Genomic DNA, 22,661 nt, shown 5'->3' with positions numbered 1-22,661 from the left:
AGAATTGGAAAGAGGTATGAAAGCTATCTCACAGGAGGTATTTGAGAATAACTGTGAAGTATTCTCGAGCCTGGGTGAGAAGAAGTGTGGTGATGCAATTAGCTGGGATGGGGATAGAGGAGAGAGGACATTTGAGGGGTATGGACATGGACAATGTAACTACAATTTTGAACACATTAAGATTTGGTGTTTCTCGCAGAATTCTCTGATGCTAATTGGTGACCTTAGCCCTCGAACTTTCTTTAGTTCTAGGGAGAAAGGGGCAGCTGAATCCTCCAAATTTCCATGATAGATGGGCTGAAGAAACACTGCTCTCAACAAAGAAAGGAGAAAAAAAATACTCCCTAAAACTACTTAACGGTTAAGTGATTTCAGAACTCCTTCATCCAAATTTACTTAATTACATGCTTTAGTTCTCATCAAATTATTATAGTCTTAACACTAATATCACTTCAGTGAGAACTTGGTGATCTATTTGATGTCCTAATCTGTGCTATCCAGTCCCACATCTTACAGCCAAATTATAGTTACCCTCATCTGAATTCTTCCCTAGCTGTGCTCTCTTTAAAGAAAGCTCTTGTTCCCCCAACCCCTATTTGAGGAATAAAACCTTCTCTTCCCCCAGTATTTTAGAGGTCACACTCAGAGCCCCAGCGTATAGTATCACGCCCAAACATGAATGCACTGAGTGCCAAGTGTTTCCTAAGGACGGTGACAGCATATGTTCAAAGTAACTTAATTTTTCCTTTGGAGAGGAAAGGGAAAGGAAGACACTGCTAGGGTGTAACTGCAATGTGAATAAATAAGTATCATGAATGGTTAGAATGGAAGTCCACAACTATTTTGCAGAGTCTAACTTTATAAGGGGCCTAAGAGGAAAGTTTGGCCAATGACTGTTTGTGGTATATTTCAGTTTTGAAATGACATGTGTGTGTGTGTGCACATGTGCGTGTGTGCACACTTACATGTGCACTTAGGGGGAAGGGAGGTGCCTCAGTGGGGAGGTTGTACTCAGAAAGGAAATCATAAACTAGCCTCTGACAAAGAGATGACCTGACCACAACAGCATATGCAAGAATGGAGAAGGAGGGAACAGATGAATCAGGTGAGCTGGGCTGTAATTAGTTTCCACAGAGTCTGGTCATCAAACAGGCATTTACATACTAAGAGCAATGACACACATACCCCCTCAAATGATGACCGATATCAACCAGGAAGCCTTATTGTTTCAGGCTTTTGACTGACTTAGGAAATCCTTCCTTTTCTGTAGTCCAGGCCTCCTTTCCAATTATCTTGGAATGTTAGAGACTTGGTACGTTTCTAAGCAAAAATAAAACAAAGCAAAAACAATATGAATTCCAGGGGAAACATTTAAGTACATGGAGAATGGGAAACAGAAAATTTGAGATAGTGATTTATTTCAGCTAGAACACATGTGTGTTTGCAGGGAAGGGAGGCTCAAGGCTTGTAAGTAACTTCGACTATGATGTTTATGTTTTATTTCCTGAACTGGGTGTTAGGTACAGTTGTGTTTGTTATGCCAGGGTATCTGAAATATTTCATAATTTACAAAAAGAAAACGTTTTTGAGAGGAAAGAGAGGAAAAGAAAGATGTTTTTGTCTATGTCCCTGCTTCTACCTGGTAAAAGATAGGGGTTCCTCCTAGTTATCCTAATTTTATTATAACTGAAAAACTGTCTGTTCGCAAATAAGACTGCCTACTGTCCTCTTGGAAGTTAATTCTCATAAGTCAATTCATTTTTTTAGCAAATGTTCAAATCACACACCTATGGAGCTGGATCAGCTTCATTGACTTCATCCATGGGTGTGACTCTGGTTGCATGGAACTGCTGATTTGGAGATGCCCTTCCTGTTTTGTTAGTATTATGACATCATACATGTTTGAATGACACACCCGGGAGAGAGGTCATAGCCTGAAGTGTTCATTCAGCTGTGATATCCATAGGCTGCTGACAGGGGACTGGGTTATCCCAAGCTTCCTCCAACCTCCTTCCTATCCATTAGTCCTGCTCCACCTCATCTTTACCTTGGCCCCAGATCACTGTGCTTTTTATTTCCTATCCAACCGTGATCACAGAAAGAGAAAAGATGAAAGCCATGTGTCGTCTTGTTATAAAACATATTAATAGCTTTAAGTAGGAAATGAAATGGAAAAGGACGAATCTAATTGCTAGAATTACACTTGCAAATTATCTGTGTATTTCATGATTTCCACTTGAGATTCTCTCCAAAACAGAGGCAGATTGGCATTATGCTGATTCATGGCAATCTTGATGTTATATTGCCTGAATTAAAATCCCCACCCTGCCTCTTCCTAGCTACATGGCCTTGAAAAAGTTTTTTAACTTCCCTGTAAAATTTAGATATTAATAAATGTCTACTTTTTTAAGTTAAAGACTAAAGACTAAGATACATGAAAACGCTCAGCACAATACCTAGCAAATAGCAAGAACCTAATAAATTTTGGCAATTATTGTGTACATTGATTTTAAATTTTCTCCCTGCCCTTTTAATGCTAGTAAGTGGAATACCTCAAATCCTGATAGGTGTCAAGGATAACCAACCTCTAGGAAAAACCAGCTTCCAGTCAAAAGTCATATCTGATAAGAGTGGTCTCTGTACTTGGAGGGAGATTTCTTCCCAAAAGCAGTAGATTCTTCTACCTACTCTCTTCTCCCTACAAGTGCCAAATGTCAGTCCACGAAAGGAGGTAGGAGTTGCTAAACTGGTTAGAAGTTTGTTTTGTTTTTATTTCATAATATGTATTGCCACCTTCCATGAACAACTAAAAGAGAGCAGAGGACCAAATGACAGAGTGCATGCTCTCCCCTTTCAAGCTGTCCAGTCACTCCTCCATCAGGATAGGGACCTCTCAGGGGATGAATGGTTTTATTTCCCCAGAAATAAATTAGGCCAAGGAGATTGTTGTCAAGCACTGGGGCGAGACTGGCCCAACTACAGCAACCCTAGCCTTGGGACACCCTCCTAAGTGAACATGAATGGAATTGCCAGACTTATGAGCTAGGAGTAGGCTTGGGGAAGAAAGTGACTTTCAACAGCTAGAAAAGCTAGCAGCAAAACTGACCACAAATGAGTTTAGCTTAGATAATTCAGGGGAAAACTAATCTCCTAGTGGAAGAAGGTAGTTCTAGATGAAAAACCTATTTCACGTAGACCTATGGAAAAGCACACTGCCCAGAGGACTGTGTGCGTTCCTTTATATCAACATTAAATATATATACTATCTCTGCCTGCTCCCTCCCTGCCACCTGTCCTTCCAGTCTCAGCCCAAACCAGCTCCTCCTCCTTCCAGCCCTCCTTTTTTAAAGAGCTCTTTATTAGCTCTAAACAGGGAAGGGGAGGGCATGAGATGATTGGCTAAGAGGGAGCAGCACCACCCTGCTCATTCCCCTCCCATTCCCTCCCTGAGGAAACAGCTGGAATGAGAGGTAGGGAGGGGAGCCTAGGATTGGCTGAGTCAGTGGCAGGGTGGGGGCCAGGCAGCACAGATGAAGCATTTACCTGTCTAGGTAAGTCAGGAGGAGGTCAAAAGGAGAAGAAAACAGTAGGAGGCAGGGGAAGCAGCCTCTGTCTCCGTCTCTGCCCTTTGAAATAAAAGGGTATTTCTTTCCTGTCTTCAGCCCCCAACCCAGTGGAGGTGAGTTAATCACTAACCAACTACTGCTTATCCTGCAGCAAGAGGAAGGGGTTGCATGGGAAATCAGAACTACAGAGGAAGGAAGGTGTCCCTCTATACCCGAGCTAGGGAGCTTTCCTATCTGTTCCCCAATTCTCTGAGTTCATTCTGGGATCAGATCAGGTTGGTAGTGACTTGAGATTGTAGTATTTTTGTGGAGACCGGGGCTGGGAGGACCTTCTTTTTCATTTACCTCCTTAGGTTGGATAGGCATATTGTGCAAACAACACGGAAAAGAAAATAGATTTGTTTTGGAAATTTCCATCTCTGAACAATTGAAATTGAGTTGTGATTTTGGAAAATAACAGTTGAAATAGAGGGAGTCAAAACGGGGGAGAGTATCTTGGTTTTCCATCGCGATTATAACCGGAAATTCTCCCGTGGCTTTACCAACTCGGTGTCGATCTTTGTTTAAATAATGGGTGCAGTGTGTGTGTGTGTGTTTGATCATGCTCGTTTGATAATGGAGCTCTCTGTGGACAGGTGTGTTAGGCATGAGCTGCACTAGGTTGTTTGTAAAGGGATATAAGGTTTGGGCATGTGGGGAAAACTTCAACTCCAGCTACCAGCTCATCTTTGGAAAACCCATGGATAATCTAGCTGCAAAGCCAAGTTTATTTAGGTTCTACTCAATTAACTTTCTGACTCTGCCTGTTAATAGATGCAGAGACTGGCAAACAGAAAGCTACTTGGCTGTGCTGGGCCTCACCTACATGAATATTTCGCAGCTGCATGTCAAGTCTAGTTAGAGTTCCAAGTGGGGCTCAGGCCAAGGTAGTGTGGCAGAGTCCACAGACAGAGAATCAGACCAGGGTGGTGGCTTTGTTTTGTTTTCCTGCAGGTGTCCAAGTTGGCAGTTTGTGTGGCAGATTTACCTGCAGAAGGAAGGCAGATGTAGGAGTCGAGTCAGAGTAGCAAGTCGCCTCTCCATTATCCATCTTGGGGGGTTTAACCCTTTGGTCCCTAACTTTGATTCTTTCCCTCCTGCTGCAGAGAAGAGGGAAGTGGGAAGACCTCAGTGCCAGGCTCAAGGGCCTGGCACACACAGTCCTGAGTGAATATATGGGTTTTCCAGTCCTGACAACTGGAGATTCAGACTTGAGCTTACCTCACACCACAGAGCCAGCACCCCACACTCACTGACTGAGGGCTGCCCTAGATGGTGAACTTAGGAGTAAAGACCACCAGCAGTGTCTAACAAAGCTCTCCTATGCAGAGAGTATTTCTCCCTGCTCCTTGCCTCAAATCTGCTGGTGAAAAGGAAGATGGTAATGTTGCCTAAACACATACAGAAACTTGCCCATGTGCTCATGGAGACGGATATGCACATTGTGCAAGTTTTAGTCTTTCTGATATTTTTCTTAGGATATTTTCCAGCCCAAGGCACATCTCTGGGTAGTCAACAAGAAGCAGAGACACCTGGATTGAAAGATAGGAAACCTCTTTGACTAGTAGGCAGAGAGGCAGAGCTCTTGGAGGACATGTGGGTGAGTTCGTTGGAGGAGGAGGATGAGAGAGACCTGGGTCTGATTAGAAGGTGCAGATAAGCCAACCTGGAACGGAGCTGGAGCCCTCTCTCCACCCCACCCTCTCCAGATGCCAGAACTTCACCTGTTCTTTATTCCCTCTCCTCCAAGACTTGGCAGTATTTAGTATTTTAGTCAGTGGAGTAGTTAATATTTAATTCAGGATGGATGGCCCTGACTATTTAAGTGCTACATATTTCTTAACCCATTCCCTCCTCCCATTAAGTTCCCAAAGAGGTCAAGGGTTAAAAGATACCAAACTCTCACCTTGAGTGTTTTGTTTGTTTCTCAGTCTTCTTATCAGGGTTTCGATGGCTGCCCTGAGACAGCCCCCATCGTTCAAGGTTGTGAAGTCGGTGAAAGGAAATGCAGCTTTCACCTTTCAGATTTTTTAGGTCAGAAAACTAGGTATGGAGATGAGGTGACAGCACCTCACTCAGCTTTGGTTTCAGGTTCAGACTCCTCTCTGCAGGGAGTATGTAATCCCTAAAGACATGATTTTCCTTGGCAGTTGGTGTCATTTCTTTACTGTGGAAATAGCTGCTGTTGGGGCAATACACCGGCCTGGAAGTATAAAGCTGAAGCAGATCATTTGCAGGGTTTAAGGTATGAAGTAGAAGGAGAAGGGGGTCTTAAGGCTTTTAGTATTTTAGTCAGGGGTGACTAGTAACCATTCTCAGGGACATGCCCCTCTTGCATCCAGATAGTCCCTGAGATGCCCCGTGGAGGGCTGTCCTGTATATGCAAGTATAGGTCATTTCCTGTGTCCCTTAGGAAGGGCTAGTGGTAAGAGCCATAACTTTCTCACCTGTAAAATGAAGAAAATGTCAGATCCTGCCTATGTTTCCAGTTTATGCTGAAGATCTAATTAGCATATCTGAGAGCACTTTGCAAGCTACGGCATGCTGTGTTCTTGTGAAGCAGTACTTTTCCTACCACTTTTATCTCTTCCAGCTACTTGAAGGTATCCTAGGTTCTGAAACGAAAGTGTCATAGGCTTCGCTGGTAGGAAGGAGAGACTAGAAAACCTCTGTAAAGTCTAAAGCATACTTAGAAGCACAAGGGTAGCAATTTTCTCTGAAAGTAAGAGGCATCATCTGCTCACCCACTCATAGAGAATATTATGCTAATTACAGGGAGTCACTTTAAATATTTACTGCCCTGATTTTATAGAGAAGAAAATTGGAGCCCAAAACTAGACCCTTAGATCTACACTGACTTTTTGACAACAATGCCTTCGTCTTATACGGTTTTGTACCACTAGCACCTATTATTAGGTGCTCACAAATGTTAGTTTAACTGAAAACATTGCCCAAATTTCACTGAGCCATGTATTATCCAGGAAATTAAATATTTAAGAAAAAGCTCACAGTAATAGGTTAGAAACCAAGAGGAAACCTTCCAAAAGCTCAACCCAATAGACCCTAGAACAGATGGCAAGTTCATTCATTCAGCATTTTTTGAGTGTTTTCTGTGTGCCTAGACTTACAGAGATGGATCTCCTTTGCTACAGTGGCCTCAGCCCTACAGAATGTTAGGAATGGGTTAGTCCTCCCTGAACTTGAGCATCATTCATGGAGTGGGTAGCTGAGATGACTGAACTTCACCCACATGGTTTCTCATGTTCCTGTTTCTTTGAGTTTCTGGGTACTGGGGAGCTTAACCTCATGAAGAAACCCTAAGAACTTCCTCACCCCACGTTTATTTATCATTGGGCTTCTTTGGTGTCTCTGTCCCTCCAGTCCCCTCCTTATCTCCTAGGAGGATCTGGACCCCTATGAACCAGATGTCTGGCTCACTAGAGATCTCTCCTCTTTTCCCCCCACTGTCGTGCCCCTCCCTACCTGCCCCTTTTGAGAGACTCCTCCCAAGCAGAAGAGGAGCTCTCTCCATGGGGCTCCATACTTGCCAGCTCTATAGGGCTGGAAGGCTGACTCACCCAACCCAGCCCAAACCTGACTTTGGCACTGGAAGTGATTATTACCGGAGGCCAAGAGGACATCTGCCCTGGCATCCAAAGCCCAAGCCTCCAGATCTCAAATAGATCACGTTTTCTTCTAGGACATTTTACCTAGTGTTGGGAGGGTTGGAAAGATGAAAGAAAATACAGGATGGCATTAAAGGGAAAACATGGATTTGAATCAGACAAACTTTATTCTAATTCTGGCTCTCCTCCAACTCTCTGTTTGATCTTGGAATGGTCTTTTCATCCTAATTCTTTTAGAATTTCATTTTAACAGCAGACTCACTTCTGGCCTGCCGTCTCCAGTGGAGTATTTCCCACAAACAGCCACATCAAAATTCTTGGGACTTTCAGAGGGAAGATGGCACTGCCTTCCTTTGCTACTACTTTTGTTACAATGATATTGAAACTTTTTTCCCCTAAGGAATTGGAGTTGGGAGGAAGCTACATGGGACATTTCTCTTGTTCATTTGACATGGGCTCGGGAATCTCATTGGGAATATGTGCAACAACAGAGGCACTAGAAAGAAAGAAATTCACTAGAAAGAAAATAGGTTTGTGTCAACCACTGCAGGTGCCCTGTTTATGCCTCTAGGCTAGGGAGTTAAAGATGGACATCGTAGTGGTGGTTGTGATGATGTTGGTGATATTGACTATGATAGCAGGTGACAATTTGCACCATGCAAAGTGTTTTACATGGTCTCACAATAACCCTATGAGGTAGGTATTATTAAGGGACCTGTTTCTTCTCTCAAGTCTACAGTCTCCCGTTAAACCAAAACCCTTCTTTTCTGAGCTCCTCTTTTTCTTGTTTCAATTTAGTTTGATCCTAGATAGATCTTGTCTTTTTCTTGTTACAAGAACAATAATAGTTAATTATTGACTCATGAGGTCTTAGGGTATTTACTACCAACTAAACTGTGCTAACTGTCCTCTCATTTAATCCTCATACTAACATTATTTAATGAGGAAAAACAGACTCAGAGTAATTTGCCTCAAGTCACATAACTGTAAACGGCTAAACTGGGATTTGAGCCCAGACCCAACTAACTCCAGAACTCAAGCTATTGACCCCTGTAATATTTATTGCTTATAGTAATGAAAATGTAGGTTAAGCTCCTTGGTTCAGAGAAAAATGTAAGAGAAGTAGTAGAAGCTTCTTTCTGACTAGACTCCCTCTCCATCACCTAAGTCTGTCCTTCTGCATGTATTTGAGCCAGCTCCAGGGTCCTTCCATGCAGGCTGGGGGTTTCACGCCCCTCTTCCAGCTCTCTGCTTGCTTGGTGTCCTTCCCGCCATGCCACCCAGGGCCTGGGCAGAGCCTTGCCGAAGTCTTGGCTCACATGTGGCTTTGATTCTTCTCTTTTCAGGCCCAGCTTGGGACATTGTTCACTTCCCCTCGCTTCCCCTCTGGGAGCCCCCTTTGCCACCCCTGCAACTTGTTTTGGGCGATGCCCGAGAGGGAGCTGTGGCCAGCGGGGCCTGGCTCAGAACCCGTGACTCGTGTCGGCAGCTGTGACAGCATGATGAGCAGCACCTCCACCCGCTCTGGATCTGTACGTAATACTCTCCCTCCCGCAACCTGGTCTGCTCTCTGCACACCTGCCCTGCCCTGCCCTGCCCTGTTCTTTCCTGCCACCCATCCTGGCTCACTACACCTTCTCTTTCATTGTTGGGCAGTGAATCACAACACCAGTGGGTGCTTTCTGCCTGAGTCAGCCCTGGCTCTATAGAGAATAGGATGGGACGACCTTAGAGATCAACTGGGCAAATGAGACTTTTTTCCCCAATTTTCATTAGGTTGGGGGTTAGATTGAGCAGAAAGAGTAGGCCTGTAATCTGAGGTCATGGTGGAAACCAAAACGTAGATTTTCGTAGCACACAGATTATTGAAGTTCTCTGCAATGAGCAGCATTACTTTAGTCTCTTACAAAGATAAAAGAAAATAGGTAATTAGGAGTCTAGGTTCTGGAACCAAACAGATCTAAGTTCTCTACTTATAAGCTGTATGACCTTGGGCAAATTACTTAATTTCTCTAAGCTTTAGCCTCCTCTGTTTTCAAATGCGATAGTGTTCATATCTAATTCAATTTGTGGGGAGTAAATGAGATACAAGTAAAGCACCTATCACATGCCTCCATGTAGAAAAGAATCAGCCTTTCTAGGAGCAGAGACTGAGAATCTTCCAAAGTCACTGTGTTTAGCTACTTGTGAGTGGCATTTAATAAACTGTAATTTTTCTGGGCATGAATTTAAATCTCAGTTGTTGTAAGGTTGGTGAAAGAGTAAATCTGTGCTGCATCCAGACACAAACATTTGTTGTTCATGCTTGTCACATACATAAGAATCCTGGAGAATTTATGCTTTTTTGCATTATATCCTATAGAAGTATTTGAAAATTTAAGGATTTTAAGGGTGTCTACTGAATATCAAGGCTGTTTAAGACAACCAATGGATTTTGATATGTAAAAATGGAGTAGAGAAAGAAACATACACGCACAAATCCGAAGTGCAGACCATCAGACAAATTTCATTTTGACCCTAGATAATGGGTCTGTGGAGAAGTCTTTCTATGTCTGTTAGACTGAGGCCAATGTGAATAGTCACATACCATTGGACACAGAATGTGACAGGGATTAAAGGTTTTCAAAGTGAATCATTCATGAAGGAGAAACTAAGAGTCAGCTTATCCTTAGCAAGGCTATTTTAGAAGTAAGAGGACAATAAAGATATTTTTCTTCAAGAAACTCTTGGAGTCAGCTTCAGAGCTTCCAGGGGTTATATTTGGGGCTTCCTTTCACATGTAGGCCCACATCAATCAACAGACAGGTGGCTCTTTAAGGGGCAGAGGCAACTGGAAGGGTTATTCCGCAACCCTCTCCCCTCCTTCCAGGATATTTTTAGAGCTGTCTCAAAATCTTTCCTGGCCATCTGAGTGGGCCTGAAGAATGTACAACTCTGAAGTGTCCCAAATATTAGGAAAAGGGGTGGAGGTGCCAAGAAAAGACTCAGCCCAAATTTCTTATATTCTAATTTGCCTTTTTGTTTTCCCTTCAACTTCCTCTGTGGAAGAGCAACTGTTCCAGCAACCTTCTAGCCCCGTACAACATAGACAGTAACTGTCTGAGATGACCGTTATCATTTTCTTCCAAAAACCTCTATGTACCCCCTCATAATGGATATGATCTACTTTCAGATCTACTTAACATTTAATACTAAGCTGCTTTTCCCTCCTCCCATACCATCTAGTTTCTCCACCAACCTCCCCCTTTAAGTTAATATTTGCTTTAGAAATGCACACTTATTTTAATATTAGCCAGAGCCAAATGCCATCACGAAAGTAAATATACAAGGGGAAAAAGTCCCGTATGGAATGCATTTCAAAGTCAACTACAAATCATTTAGTACATTTATCTATGGCCAGTCATGCCACGGTTCCTACTGGCCTGGCAGCTTATAGCTGGCTGCATTTCCTGCTTTTCCTCATACTGTCCTTGACATACCAGATCAAGTATGCAGAAGTACTTTTAAAAGTTAAAAGCAATACCACTGAAGTTTCAGGTCAAATGGTTATGTTGCCCTTCTTATTTGGAGCTAAATCAGAGGTGCCCAAAGTGAAATGTTTGACAAAGGCTGTCAAACATTGGAACTTGGGACTGCTTCTAATCTGTGCCCCTAAGCATTCCAGCCAGGACTAAGCAAAAGAAAGGCCCCTGCCATGTGCCTGCCCAGCTCCAGAGCTGGGTGCTAGCGGGCCAACCTCCGGACACACTCTGCGCTCCCTGGTGCCTACAGTTTCAGGAGGCAACTCCAGCAGCTTTGCAGAGTAGCAGGAGGGAAAGGTTTCCAGCTCTTCAACATTCCTTCCCCTTCGCAGGGTGGTTCTCAGGCCCCGCCAGTTTCTGCGGAGGGAGCGCTTTCTCACAGCTCTCTCTCCCTCTCCTGTTCTCACCCTTCCCCATCCCCCTGCCCCCAACAGAGTGATAGCAGCTACGACTTCCTGTCCGCTGAAGAGAAGGAGTGTCTGCTCTTCCTGGAGGAGACCATCGGCTCGTTGGACACGGAGGCTGACAGCGGACTGTCCACTGACGAGTCTGAGCCAGCCACAACTCCCAGAGGTTTCCGAGCACTGCCCGTAACCCAGCCCACTCCCCGGGGTAAGGCAGACCCTCTGAGGTAGAACCCCAGCAGAGGAGGGAGTCAGGGAGGGCTGGGTGGTTGGCTCTGGAGAGACTGAGTCAGTCTAGGGAGCTAATCTGGGTGACACAGAGGACAAGGGTAAGAGAGATAAGGAGAGGGAAGGGCTCCCCAGCTGCAGTGGGAAGCACCTCGAGGCCCTCGTTAGAGAGTGTGGAGAGCCAGTGGTGCTCAGGCTCAGCAGAAGGGAAACAAAACAACACACAAGTGTGGCCATGAGTGTGGGGCCGCATGTCCCAGGGTGTGAGGAGCATTTTACTCCTGAGGACAGTCCCTCTGGTATTGGGGCTGCAGTTTTGTGTTGTTTCATTTAGCAAATATTTATTAACAATTAGTTAGCCCCTCCCTGGAGCTAGAGCTCTGCAGCAGGGCCCTCACCTCTGTTCACTCTTTTATGTTCTTTCTGACCCTCACAGGAGGTCCAGAGGAGACCATCACTCAGCAAGGACGAGCGCCACGGACAGTGACTGAGTCCAGCTCATCCCATCCTCCTGAGCCCCAGGGCCTAGGCCTCAGGTCTGGCTCCTACAGCCTCCCCAGGAATATCCACATTGCCAGAAGCCAGAACTTCAGGAAAAGCACCACCCAGGCTAACAGTCACACCCCTGGAGAAGCGGGGAGGCTTGTGCAAGAGCCTGAGAAAGAACAGGTCAGCCAGAGCAACCAACCCAGTCAGGCACCTGCCAGCCCCCAGGAGGCTGCCCTTGACTTGGACGTGGTGCTCATCCCTCCACCAGAAGCTTTCCGGGACACCCAGCCAGAGCAGTGTAGGGAAGCCAGCCTGCCCGAGGGGCCAGGACAGCAGGGCCACACACCCCAGCTCCACACACCATCCAGCTCCCACGAAAGAGAGCAGACTGCTTCAGAGGCCATGTCCCAAAAAGCCAAGGAAACAGGTTCAACTGGGTACACACAACAATCCCGGCCTCCTTCTGCAGTGTTGCCTCAGAAAGCAAGAGCTGAAGATGTTCCCTTCCCATTAGGGGAGGACCCAAACAGCCGACTAGCTCCTCTCACAACCCCTAAGCCCCGGAAGCTGCCACCTAATATTGTTCTGAAGAGCAGCCGAAGCAGTTTCCACAGTGATCCCCAGCACTGGCTGTCCCGCCACACAGAGGCTGCCCCTGGAGATTCTGGCCTGGTCTCCTCTTCACTGCAGGAGCAGAGAAAAGCACGTAGAGAAGCTCTAGAGAAGCTGGGGCTACCCCAGGATCAAGATGAGCCTGGACTCCACTTCAGTAAGCCCACCAGCTCCATCAGACCCAAGGAGACACGTGCCCAGCGTCCGTCCCCAGCTCCAGATCTGGCTCAGCCTGCAGCTCCAGCCCAGGCCTCAGCAGCTATTCCTGCTGCTGGGAAGGCTCTGGCTCAAGCTCCGGCTCCAGCTCCAGGTCAAGCTCAGGGACCTTTGACAATGAAGTCTCCAGCTCCAGGCAATGTCACAGCTACCAAAACTATGCCAATTCCTATCCCTAAGGCCCCAAGGGCAAACAGTCCCCTGACTCCACCAAAGTCAGACTCAGGGCTGACTCCACCAAGGCCAGAGTCAGGGCTGACTCTCCAGGAGAGCAACACCCCTGGCCTGAGACAGATGAACTTCAAGTCCAACACTCTGGAGCGCTCAGGCGTGGGACTAAGCAACTACCTTTCAGCTGAGAAAGACGCCAGCCCCAAAATCAGCACTTCTCTGGGAAAGGGCTCCTTCTTGGACAAGATCTCGCCCAGCGTCTTGCGTAATTCTCGGCCCCGCCCGGCCTCCTTGGGCACGGGGAAAGACTTTGCAGGTATCCAGGTAGGCAAGCTGGCTGACCTGGAGCAGGAGCAGAGCTCCAAGCGCCTGTCCTACCAAGGACAGAGCCGTGACAAACTTCCTCGGCCCCCGTGTGTCAGTGTCAAGATCTCCCCAAAAGGTGTCCCCAATGAACACAGAAGGGAGGCCCTGAAGAAGCTGGGACTGTTGAAGGAGTAGACTCTGCCACCAGTGCGGACTTTGTCCTGGCTGAACAAGAAGAGACACATGCTCCACTTGGGAGCCTTTGCCACCGCACAACTGAGGGCTCAAGATGAACAGGAGGGAGAGATTTGAGTCCAAGCATACATTTATATTCAGAGTGTTGTGCCATTGAGTGCCCACATGGATCATTTCTAAGGTGATCTCCACAAGAGGGGGTGTGTGCATGTGTGTTTGGTGTGTTGGGGGGGGTGCTGGATACATCACTGAAACTATTTATATAACACAATGAGTCACTGTTCAGAATTTTGCTCTTGTTAGAGGTTTTCTTACATTGGGTAGAGTCCAGCCTAGCCAGAGCTGAGTGAAGGGGCTGGCCATGCCTGAGAAGAAAAGTCAAATGAGACAATGGACATGTCCATGACTTGGAAAAAAGTTACATCCAGAAAATGCAGGGTCATGTGAAATATGGGCCTCCTGGAATCCCTACAGTGGATGGAGACTGGCTCATACCTTGCCAGATCCCTCTCTCAGTTCCAGCCTTCTGGACAAGGCCTGGGCTAAGCAGAGCTGATTCGTTATCTCTTCACCCACTGCCCTCTCAGTATCACCAGTCTCAAAGACAGGGTACATCCCTGTAACCCAACCTCTCGGTTGACTGATAGCAGAACAGCTCTTTTTGGTCTGAGAAGGCAGGATAAGTGACCACGTATTTATGCCACTACCTCCACCAGGGAGAGTCCTTCTCCACAGGCTTGATAAATTCAATCACTAACTGTGCTGTGGTCCCTGACTCTGCTACTCCCGTTCTTCCTGCTTTCCTGCTCCCTATCTCAGTCTGCACTGACCCCAGGGCTGGGCTGACATCAAGGTGGGAGCCCAGCCCATGGGCTTTATAAACACCCAAGAACCATTTCAGATCTTCTCTGTGCTGATGCAGGTAGTTTTAAATTTTTCTCAGTTCCAGTGATAGAAAACCCACACAATACATCCTCTGCCAGTCTTAATAGAATATCAGAGGTCAGAGGGGCCTCAGAGAAGTTCTGACCCAGTGCTGCTGGGGAAGGGAAGTGACTCACCCTGGGTCAGCCTGCCATTTGGGGAAAGAGCTGAGGTTCTTACCCTCGTTGCATGCTGCCACCTCTCCTTAGTCAGTGCTCTTGTACATCCACACAGCACCCTCAGGACCCATAGTCACCACCAAAGACTCAACCCTAAGGCCCTTCAAGATCTCAAAGTGTCTTCTGAAGCATCAGAGATTAAATATTGTTCAAACTAATAGTTATTGCTGTGGCTTTTAATTTTATATTTGGAAGATAGCTATATGGTAACTCATCATTAACCAGAACACCCCTCCCCTCAAATTCCCTGACCAAGTCGTGCAGCTTGAGCAGATGCCAAAAGAGGGTATTATGGGTGGGCGGTGTGGGCTTGCAAATACAAGCTTGGAGGTGAGACATGGCCAGATATGACTCCTCCTTCCCCTTAGGAAGTAAATCTTACTTATAGGCTGTGAACTGCGTGGAGTCCAGGATGCCCAGATGTGAGGAGTAGATAAAGGGAATGCTGTTGGAAAGGCGCCTTTTAAGGCTGCTGAGAATTTCTAGGCTGTGTCCTGATGGACACAGCACCATCAAAGTCCAGAATTTCTGAAAATGGTGACAAGGTTAAGGTAAGGACAACAAATACTCCACCCTGTCATGGTATGTGGGGTGTGGGTGTGGCGGTTTCTATGTACATTTGCTTATACACACACATCCAAAAGCCTGTGCCTCATTCCTGCCCATGGGTGAGGACTTAGTCTGTCATGGCTGATGGGGGTTCCCACAACTGGTCAAGTTATGTCTTATTATACACCCCCAGAAAGAGAGAAAATTGCCTTCTGGAGGACTGATTCCGCATGCTGTATTCAGCTGAGTTGATTTATCTGTCTATTTCAACTCAAAAGCTGAAGAATGATCACCTTATTCGGTATTCATTAATTTCCTTGATTAATAGGGAAACTTGGGAATAGCTATAAAGTAAAACTTGGGTGGAACCTGGGCCCTGGCATCACACAAGAGTGATTAAGATGGTCAAGGTCATCAGGAGTACAACCTATTATATTCCTACACCCTGAGAAAGGTCATTTCTCTCCCACACATGACAAAGTAACAGACAACCTGTACCTGCCACTTGGCATCCTCATCCTAGTAACATGGGCATTTCTCTAGTTTTCCTAATCTGAGTTTCCCTTCCCTTGTTATTTAAATATACCGCACTTCTCCACATCCTCATCCTTCAAAGAGTATATTTTGCTCTAAGGATAGTCTTTGGGATTCAAGAACAGAATGATAAATTCAAACTTGGTCATTCTCATTTTGAAGAGATGCAAGAGGGCCCAGTGAGGACATCCGCCTCCCTGAAAGTGGTGCTAGACCCAGCTGAGGTCATTGTATCTATCCTCTTGTATTCATATAGGGTTGCTCTTCATTCAGTATGAATTGATGAAGAGGGAGGTAAGAGTAGGGTCAGAGTTATTCTTATCTCTTTTCACAGAATTGTGGGTGGAGGTTTGTAAAAGCCATTCATTCAACAGCTCCACTTCCACTTGGCCTTAGATCTCTGCTATACCCTGCCATAGCCTTGAAGCCACTGGGCACAAGCCACCTGCCACATACAGGAGTGGCCTCTCCCAGCCTGGCATGGGAGGGGGGTCTGTGCCCTCAGATGCATTGACAGCTGCTCTTCTGAATTACCACACCTGTGCTACCCTGGGAACTCTGCACTCTGACTCCGTGGGATAGGCCATCTCACACAGAGGTCAAAGGATGAGCCCATTCACTCATATGTGCCTTCTTCCACAGTGGGAAGCGTGATCTGGCAGGGGCCACCTTGTAGGCTGGGGGTGGGCTGGTGAGTGAATGTTGACATTTATTTCATGGAGAAAGGGGAGGTGAAAGATTGGAGAGCAGGTGCCCATCAATGTTCTGAGTTCTAGCTGGAGGTGTAGATTGAAGAGTCTACATGGTCTGTGAGTGTGTGAGATGAACCCTTCCATCCTTTGATGCCTGGTTGTATGTGTAGGCTAAGAAGGACCCTCTTGTCAGTCTGCAAAGCTGTAATCTCATGGACTAGATGAGAGGGGGCCGAGGGAATGGACAGGAGAAGTCGTGCAGAATCTAAGCAGGAATGCAGATAGAATACATCTAGGCCGTTTTCCCCAGGAGAGTGATGATGGAGCATATAGATGTGGCTCAAATTCAGCCTCCATCACTTACCAGTCAGGAACCCTGGCAATATCACTTTAACTTTCTGAACTTCAGTCTTCACCTATAAGATGGGGAAAACAATACCATCCTTTCAAGATTGCTGAGATAAATAAGTGATATAAAACATGTAAAGCTCAGTTCTGGACACAGTGTAGCTACCCAATAAATGATAATATTACCTTCTGGGTCTTATTTTTTTCTTCTCAAAGGAGGTGAATGTAGGGAGGGTTGGATGCCAAGGGCTGTCTCAACCCACTTCTGAGAGAAAGATAGAGTCTGCTGCACATAAAACTTATAGCACAACCAGGCTTCGGCACAGCCTCCAGGTGACTCAGCTTCACCCACGCCAGGCTTCCTGGAGTTTGAAAAGACAGCAATTGGCATGGATGTAATGTGTATGTTCTGGTGCAGCCTGAACCAACTATTTCCAGCTTTCATATCCTCAAACTCAACTTCTTTATCATGAGTCTCTTACTGCCCATGACCATAGAGCTTACTTCTTTTTGCTTCCTCTTACTTTCTTTTGCTATGTGGCTCAGAGAATTATATACTGTTCTACAGTTATTTATTTTTAAAATGAAGGTAAAAAAAATAAGCATTTAACAGGAGGAAACTCCTCAGAAAGAAATAAAAGCTAGAAAAGATTTTAAAATTCCTTTTTTTCTTTTAAATAGCACAGTCTTTTAAATTCGTTCATCTCTGGAATGAATCAGGCATTAGTTATCAGGAAGCAAGAAGTGCATTGGATGAGGTCTCTAAATCTCTTCAGGTATGGGGACCTGTGAATTGCTGGAATCATGACCACTGTCATAATCATCACTGACTGTTAGCATACACATGTGGTAAAAACAGATTACACTCTAATTCCAGGCTGTCATTCTCTCTTACTCATTACCTGGTTGGATTGTTGTCCTTATCACCACTTGCCACGTATCCAGAGTTCAAAATCACGTGAAACAGGCAGGGGCCTGGACCAGGTGAGCTTTAGTGGGTCACTTCATCTCACTCTCAACATGAGGGACTTGGTCTTTCTCCTAGATCAATGCTAGCCCTGAAATGTATGTTTCGGTAAACCCAAACAAGTTAGTTAGGAAGATCAACACCTGCCAAAAATAATCAAAATATAATCTAAATTAAACTAAACTTCAAAGAACTTGAGAACTTCAAGGAAACTTTTAGGTTCTGTAATTCAACCTCCCACCTAAAGTGGAATTATCTCTATAGTTGGAGATACATATATTTCTCTCTATCATCTATCTATCTGTCTATCTATCTATCTATATTTATGATCAGAAATACACACACACACATATATATATGTAGGACCAGAAAGAAGGGAGGTTCAGTTTGGGGCATACTGAGTTTGAGGTTGCTGTGGAACTTCTAAGTTGATATGGCCCCTGGCATGTCAACTTAGACATCTATCTATATCTATATCTATATCTATATCTATATCTATATCTATCTCCAACTATCTAAATATAGAGAGATATATGGTCAGAAATATGGATGGATAGATGGATGGAGGCTTAATGGATGAATGGATGGATGGATGAGTGGATAGATGGAAGAAGACAGAAAAGGAGGGAAGAGGAGGGGAGGGAAGAAAGATTGAGAATGTACAGTGGCCAAGAGCATAGGCTCAGGAGCCAGACTGCCGGGGTCTCTGCACTTCAGTTTCCTTTTCAGCAATTACCTTTTTCATCTTTTAACTTTCTTTGTTGTGTGGTTCAGGGAACTTTATACTGCCCTACAGTTATTGTTTATCTTAAAAATGGAGGAAAAACGAACTTAGATTATAACAGGATGGAACCCTGTAAAGTAAGGCAATAATAATACTTACCCCTTGCAGTTGTTATGAAAATAGAATCAAATGAGATACTACATATAAACAAAACCACAGCACACTGCTGAATAAATGATGTCTATTCATATTATTGTCACGTAGATGTGTAATTCAGATGTCAACTGGGACCCGCATGAGGACTGGTTCATCTTAGCCTGCACCTAGATTCCTCAGAACTGAAAGAGTCAAAGCCCTTCTCCAGTTTTAAGAGCCTCCTACAGTTCTGTCCTATCTGCATCTGTGTGTGCTGCTTTGGAGTCTCCCCACACCTGCCTCCTTCCCAATCCACACTCTGCCCTCCCCACGCCACACTCTCTGTCTCTGCTCACTGTTGGTCTAGACCCAAAGCCCAGGCCTTTCACAGATTCCCATGGGAAATCAGGTTACGTTAAGCATTTTGTTGTTTTCTGAGTTTTTTACTGAAGGTCAGTGTGGGAGATGCCAAGGGGCCTATCACAACCACATGGCCTCACATCATCTCCCCTTCCACCCTTTCTTTTTCTTTCCCAACTTGTAGCACAACCAGCAAATCCTTCTCACCTCCACCTGACACTTGAGAGCTCTTAGGATCTGAGCATCAACTCCTAGAGACTTTTCAAAAAATTCCTCTTACATGAAGAGAGTTGCTGCACCAAACTCTGTACATGTCTACAGATGGAAAGATTGTTCTGGTGGCTGGGTGGGGAGGGGACCAAGACAGGCTGGGATGGGTGTGAAGGGAACAGTTAGAAAGCTACTACTGTAGTCTGGGAGGGAGGCGGTGGGGCACTGTGCAGCTGTGGTGGTGGCAGAAAGAAGAAAAGAAAGAAGGTTTGAAGATGTTCATCACTGACATGATTTGGTGGACATATTACTGAGGGCGAGGCAGAGTGCGAGGTCATGAGTCATGTTTTGGTTTCATTCCTTAGCGACTGGATGGATACTAATACCACTCACTGAGACATAGACCACGGCGAGAGGCTCAGATCTGGGGGTCCCCTGCATGGGTCTGTGTTTGGACATGTTGAGAGTACAGCACTCTCTACCTCCTGGGACTTCATGCCTGAAAGTGGGACTGAGGCTACAGCACAAGTTGACTTGCAACATCAACGCCTCCTCCAACTCACATCAACCCTGCCACACTCTGTTTTCGGGGGTAGGCAGGACTCTGCGAAGGCGTCGTTTGGATCAGTTCCTGGCTCTGTTCAGTTGCTTGGATCTGGGGAAATGTTTGTCATCTCCTCTTTGAGGGACTCTCCTGCCCCCATCCTTTAGGCAGAGGCTCCTGAAGGATCTGTCTTCATGTTCTCTATTAAACGCATCAAGCTTGTCCCAGCTCTGGGACTCTATCTTGGCTGTTCCTTCTCCTGGAGTTCTCTTCTCCTCATCTTTACATAGCTAGTTCCTTCTCATCCTTTAAGTCTCAGATTAAATTTCAGATTTTCTGAGAAGCCTTTGCTGAATGCTCAAGAGAATTACATGAGATATATATTTATGGACGCATCGGAGAATCTTTTCAGTGCTGTGTAGATGGTCGTGACTCTTCTTATTCCTCCAACCTAGGGACGGAGACCCGGAGCAACTCTGCATGGAGCTGCTGGCATGGTGCCTACTGTCTGCACAGTGAAAGGAGGCAGGCACAGGTTTGGGCTTTGGCTGCCCAGCAGCATGGGAATCACAGCTCTTGTCCAGGAACTGGGCATCCCAAGCGGGATCCTATCAAGACTGAAGACCACCTCTTTGCATGTCCACTTCAATTAAACATTTATTGAATCCCTCTTATGAACCAATAATTCTCATATTCAGTATCTCAAGTAATCTTCATAACAGCCCCGCACATTTCTATCTAACTTCCTGTCAATTAGGGAACTAAGGCTCAGACAGTTTACTCAATTTGCCCAAGTTCATAAGTTAATAATTATTGGAGTCATGGATTTGAACTTGGGTTGACCTCTCACCAAGGCCAGTGCTGTTTTGCTATTACAAAGCTGCCATATAAAAATAATTTCATTGACACCTCAAACAGCAAAGATAGAATTGCTCTGTTTTACTATGAGGAACATGAGTTTCAGAGAGCTCATGACATTATAAGAAGTAGAACTAGAGACAGAATCAAGGTCCCTGGTTCAGCACACTTATTCATTTGTTCTTTCATTATTTCTCAGTTTCCTGAGTTCAAACCCTCTATCCAATATTAGGAAAACAAAGATAAATAAGACACATCAGAAAATGAAGGAGCTCATAGTCTAGCAAGAGGAAGAGACAATAAGCTATAATTATATTCAAGATATAAGGATATAGAACCATAGAGGGTAGAGCTCTAAGAGAGGAGGGGAAAGACCTGGAAAGAAGAAGGTGTTCCAGACAGAGGAAAACAGCACATGCCAAAAAAGCACAAAGATGTGTGGTGTATCTGGAGAACTGTCCGTCATGCACAGTACCCAGGGATGAGGCCAGAGGAGCAGGCAGCAGGAGACTGTGGAGGGCTTATGTGTCATGCAAAGCAGTCTGATCTTTATCCTGTGAGCGGTGGAGAGTCAAAGGAAAATTTAAAGCAGGGAAGTAGCAAGGTCAAATTTGCATTTTATAAAGGCTCTGGCCAAGGCTGTGGAGAATGAAACATACCGCAATGATACTACAACAAAGAAACTAGCTAGAAGACTTTATCAGTCAAAGATGCTTTTGGCTGCAAGTAACAGAATCCCCTGTGGCTTAAATAAAAGGGGGTTTACTTTTTTCTCCCATAGTGAGAAATATGAGGGTAGGTGGCTATGGGCATTGTTCAGGGCAAAGGCACAGGAATTCTCTTTGCCTCCCTTCTGCAGTTGCAAGATGGTGGCTCCAGTCACAAATCTGGCATTCAAAGGATGAAGAAGGGGAAAAAGCTGGGAGCATCTGTATCTGTCTTTTTAAATAAGAAAGCAAAGTCTTTCCCACAAACTTCTGAACAGACTTTCTTTTCTGTCTCATTGACCAGAATTACATCACAAGCCACCTCTAGCTGTAAGAAAGCCTGTCTTGTCCCCTCTAATAGAGGCCAGCCTGGGAGAAGGGGGTGGATGTGAGTCTTCTGCTAGCTAATCCACAATGCTCCCAACAGTCCAAGTGAGACTTTAAATAAATCAGCGAAGATGGAGGTGGTGTACAATTCTAAATGTGCCCACAAGCCAACCAGCAGCTTAGTGACTAACTGGATATAAAGATTAAAGGAGAAAGAGGAGCTCAAAATGATGCCCACTTTGCTGGTCTGAACAAGTAGACAGAATTCATGAAGGTGCTATAGGGGTAGGACCAGGAAGAAGGGAGGTTCGGTTTGGGGCATACTGAGTTTGAGGTTGCTGTGGGACTTCTAAGTTGACTTGGCCCCTGGCAGGTAGACTGTGGCTCTGCAGTTCATGGGGGAGAGGCAATAACAGAGCCACTAAATGTAGGTGACAGTTGATCATGAGCATGGATAAGGCTGTCCAGGGAGGATGGGTAGAATAAGAAGAACAGAGCTCATGGATGGATCTCTGGGGCCCACTGACATCTAAAGGGAGGTAAAGAAAGAGAAGTCCAATGAGAAAGCAGCACCTCCAATTTCTACTTGATCACTGTTCTGTCTAGTATCTCTCAAATTAAAAAATTAACAACAACAAAAAAATTAAAACCTTCCTTAACCCTACATCTTCTAGAGCAGAGTTGTCCATCAGAAATTTCAGCAATGATAAAACTATGCTCTATCTGCTCTGCCCAGTTGAGCAGCTACTCCTCACATGTGGCCCTCAAGCACTTGATTTTTGGCTAGTGTGACAAAGAACTAAATTTTTGATTTTATTGCATTTTAATTAACATAAACTTACATTTTTTAATTAGACAAGTGGTTATGGTGTTGGACAACACTGCTCTAGCACCCTGGCCATCTCTCTGCTCCCCTCTGGAAATGTTCCTTGAAATAATCACAACCTCTCCTTTCTCACCTGAACCTCACTCCTCCTCCCACTTCAAACAAGCATCTTTCCCCTCCACGCCCCCAAGACTCTGTTGTCAAAGTTACCAATGACATCCATGTTGGCAGAACCAGTAGTCTGCTTTGCTCCCGTTTACATTATTTCTCTGCACATTTGACACAATTGACAACTCCCTTCATTTTGAAATACTGTCTCCTGGGTAGTGTGCTCCTCCTCAGAATCCTTTCCCTGCTCATCCTCTTGGGTTTCAAGGCTCTCTCCTGTGCTCCCTTCTCAGATC

General features: G+C 45.3%; 1 protein-coding gene across 10 annotated transcripts; it reads left to right on the top strand.

The window, feature by feature from the left end:
• The first annotated feature begins 3,448 nt into the window (after positions 1 to 3,448).
• On the top strand, positions 3,449 to 20,217 carry C1H1orf116 (chromosome 1 C1orf116 homolog). Of its 10 annotated transcripts, none has more exons than XR_013418425.1 (5): positions 3,449 to 3,679; positions 8,578 to 8,763; positions 11,187 to 11,364; positions 11,821 to 13,554; positions 19,995 to 20,217. XR_013418425.1 is itself a non-coding variant. In XM_015117856.3 (4 exons), exons 2-4 carry the CDS (start codon positions 8,659 to 8,661, stop codon positions 13,371 to 13,373), a joined length of 1,836 nt encoding a protein of 611 aa, XP_014973342.3. In that variant the 5' UTR covers positions 3,449 to 3,679; positions 8,578 to 8,658; the 3' UTR covers positions 13,374 to 14,634. The 10 variants fall into 10 exon arrangements, 3 of the variants coding, with proteins under 3 accessions (XP_014973342.3, XP_077861125.1, XP_077861119.1); XR_013418424.1 differs by lacking the exon at positions 19,995 to 20,217 and adding an exon at positions 18,970 to 19,780; XM_015117856.3 differs by lacking the exon at positions 19,995 to 20,217 and having other exon boundaries at positions 11,821 to 14,634.
• The last annotated feature ends 2,444 nt before the right edge of the window (positions 20,218 to 22,661 follow it).

Source organism: Macaca mulatta, chromosome 1, assembly GCF_049350105.2.
Source record: "Macaca mulatta isolate MMU2019108-1 chromosome 1, T2T-MMU8v2.0, whole genome shotgun sequence".
In the NCBI taxonomy this organism is placed as follows: Eukaryota; Metazoa; Chordata; class Mammalia; order Primates; family Cercopithecidae; genus Macaca; species Macaca mulatta.
This window is presented reverse-complemented; position numbering and strand designations above follow the sequence as displayed.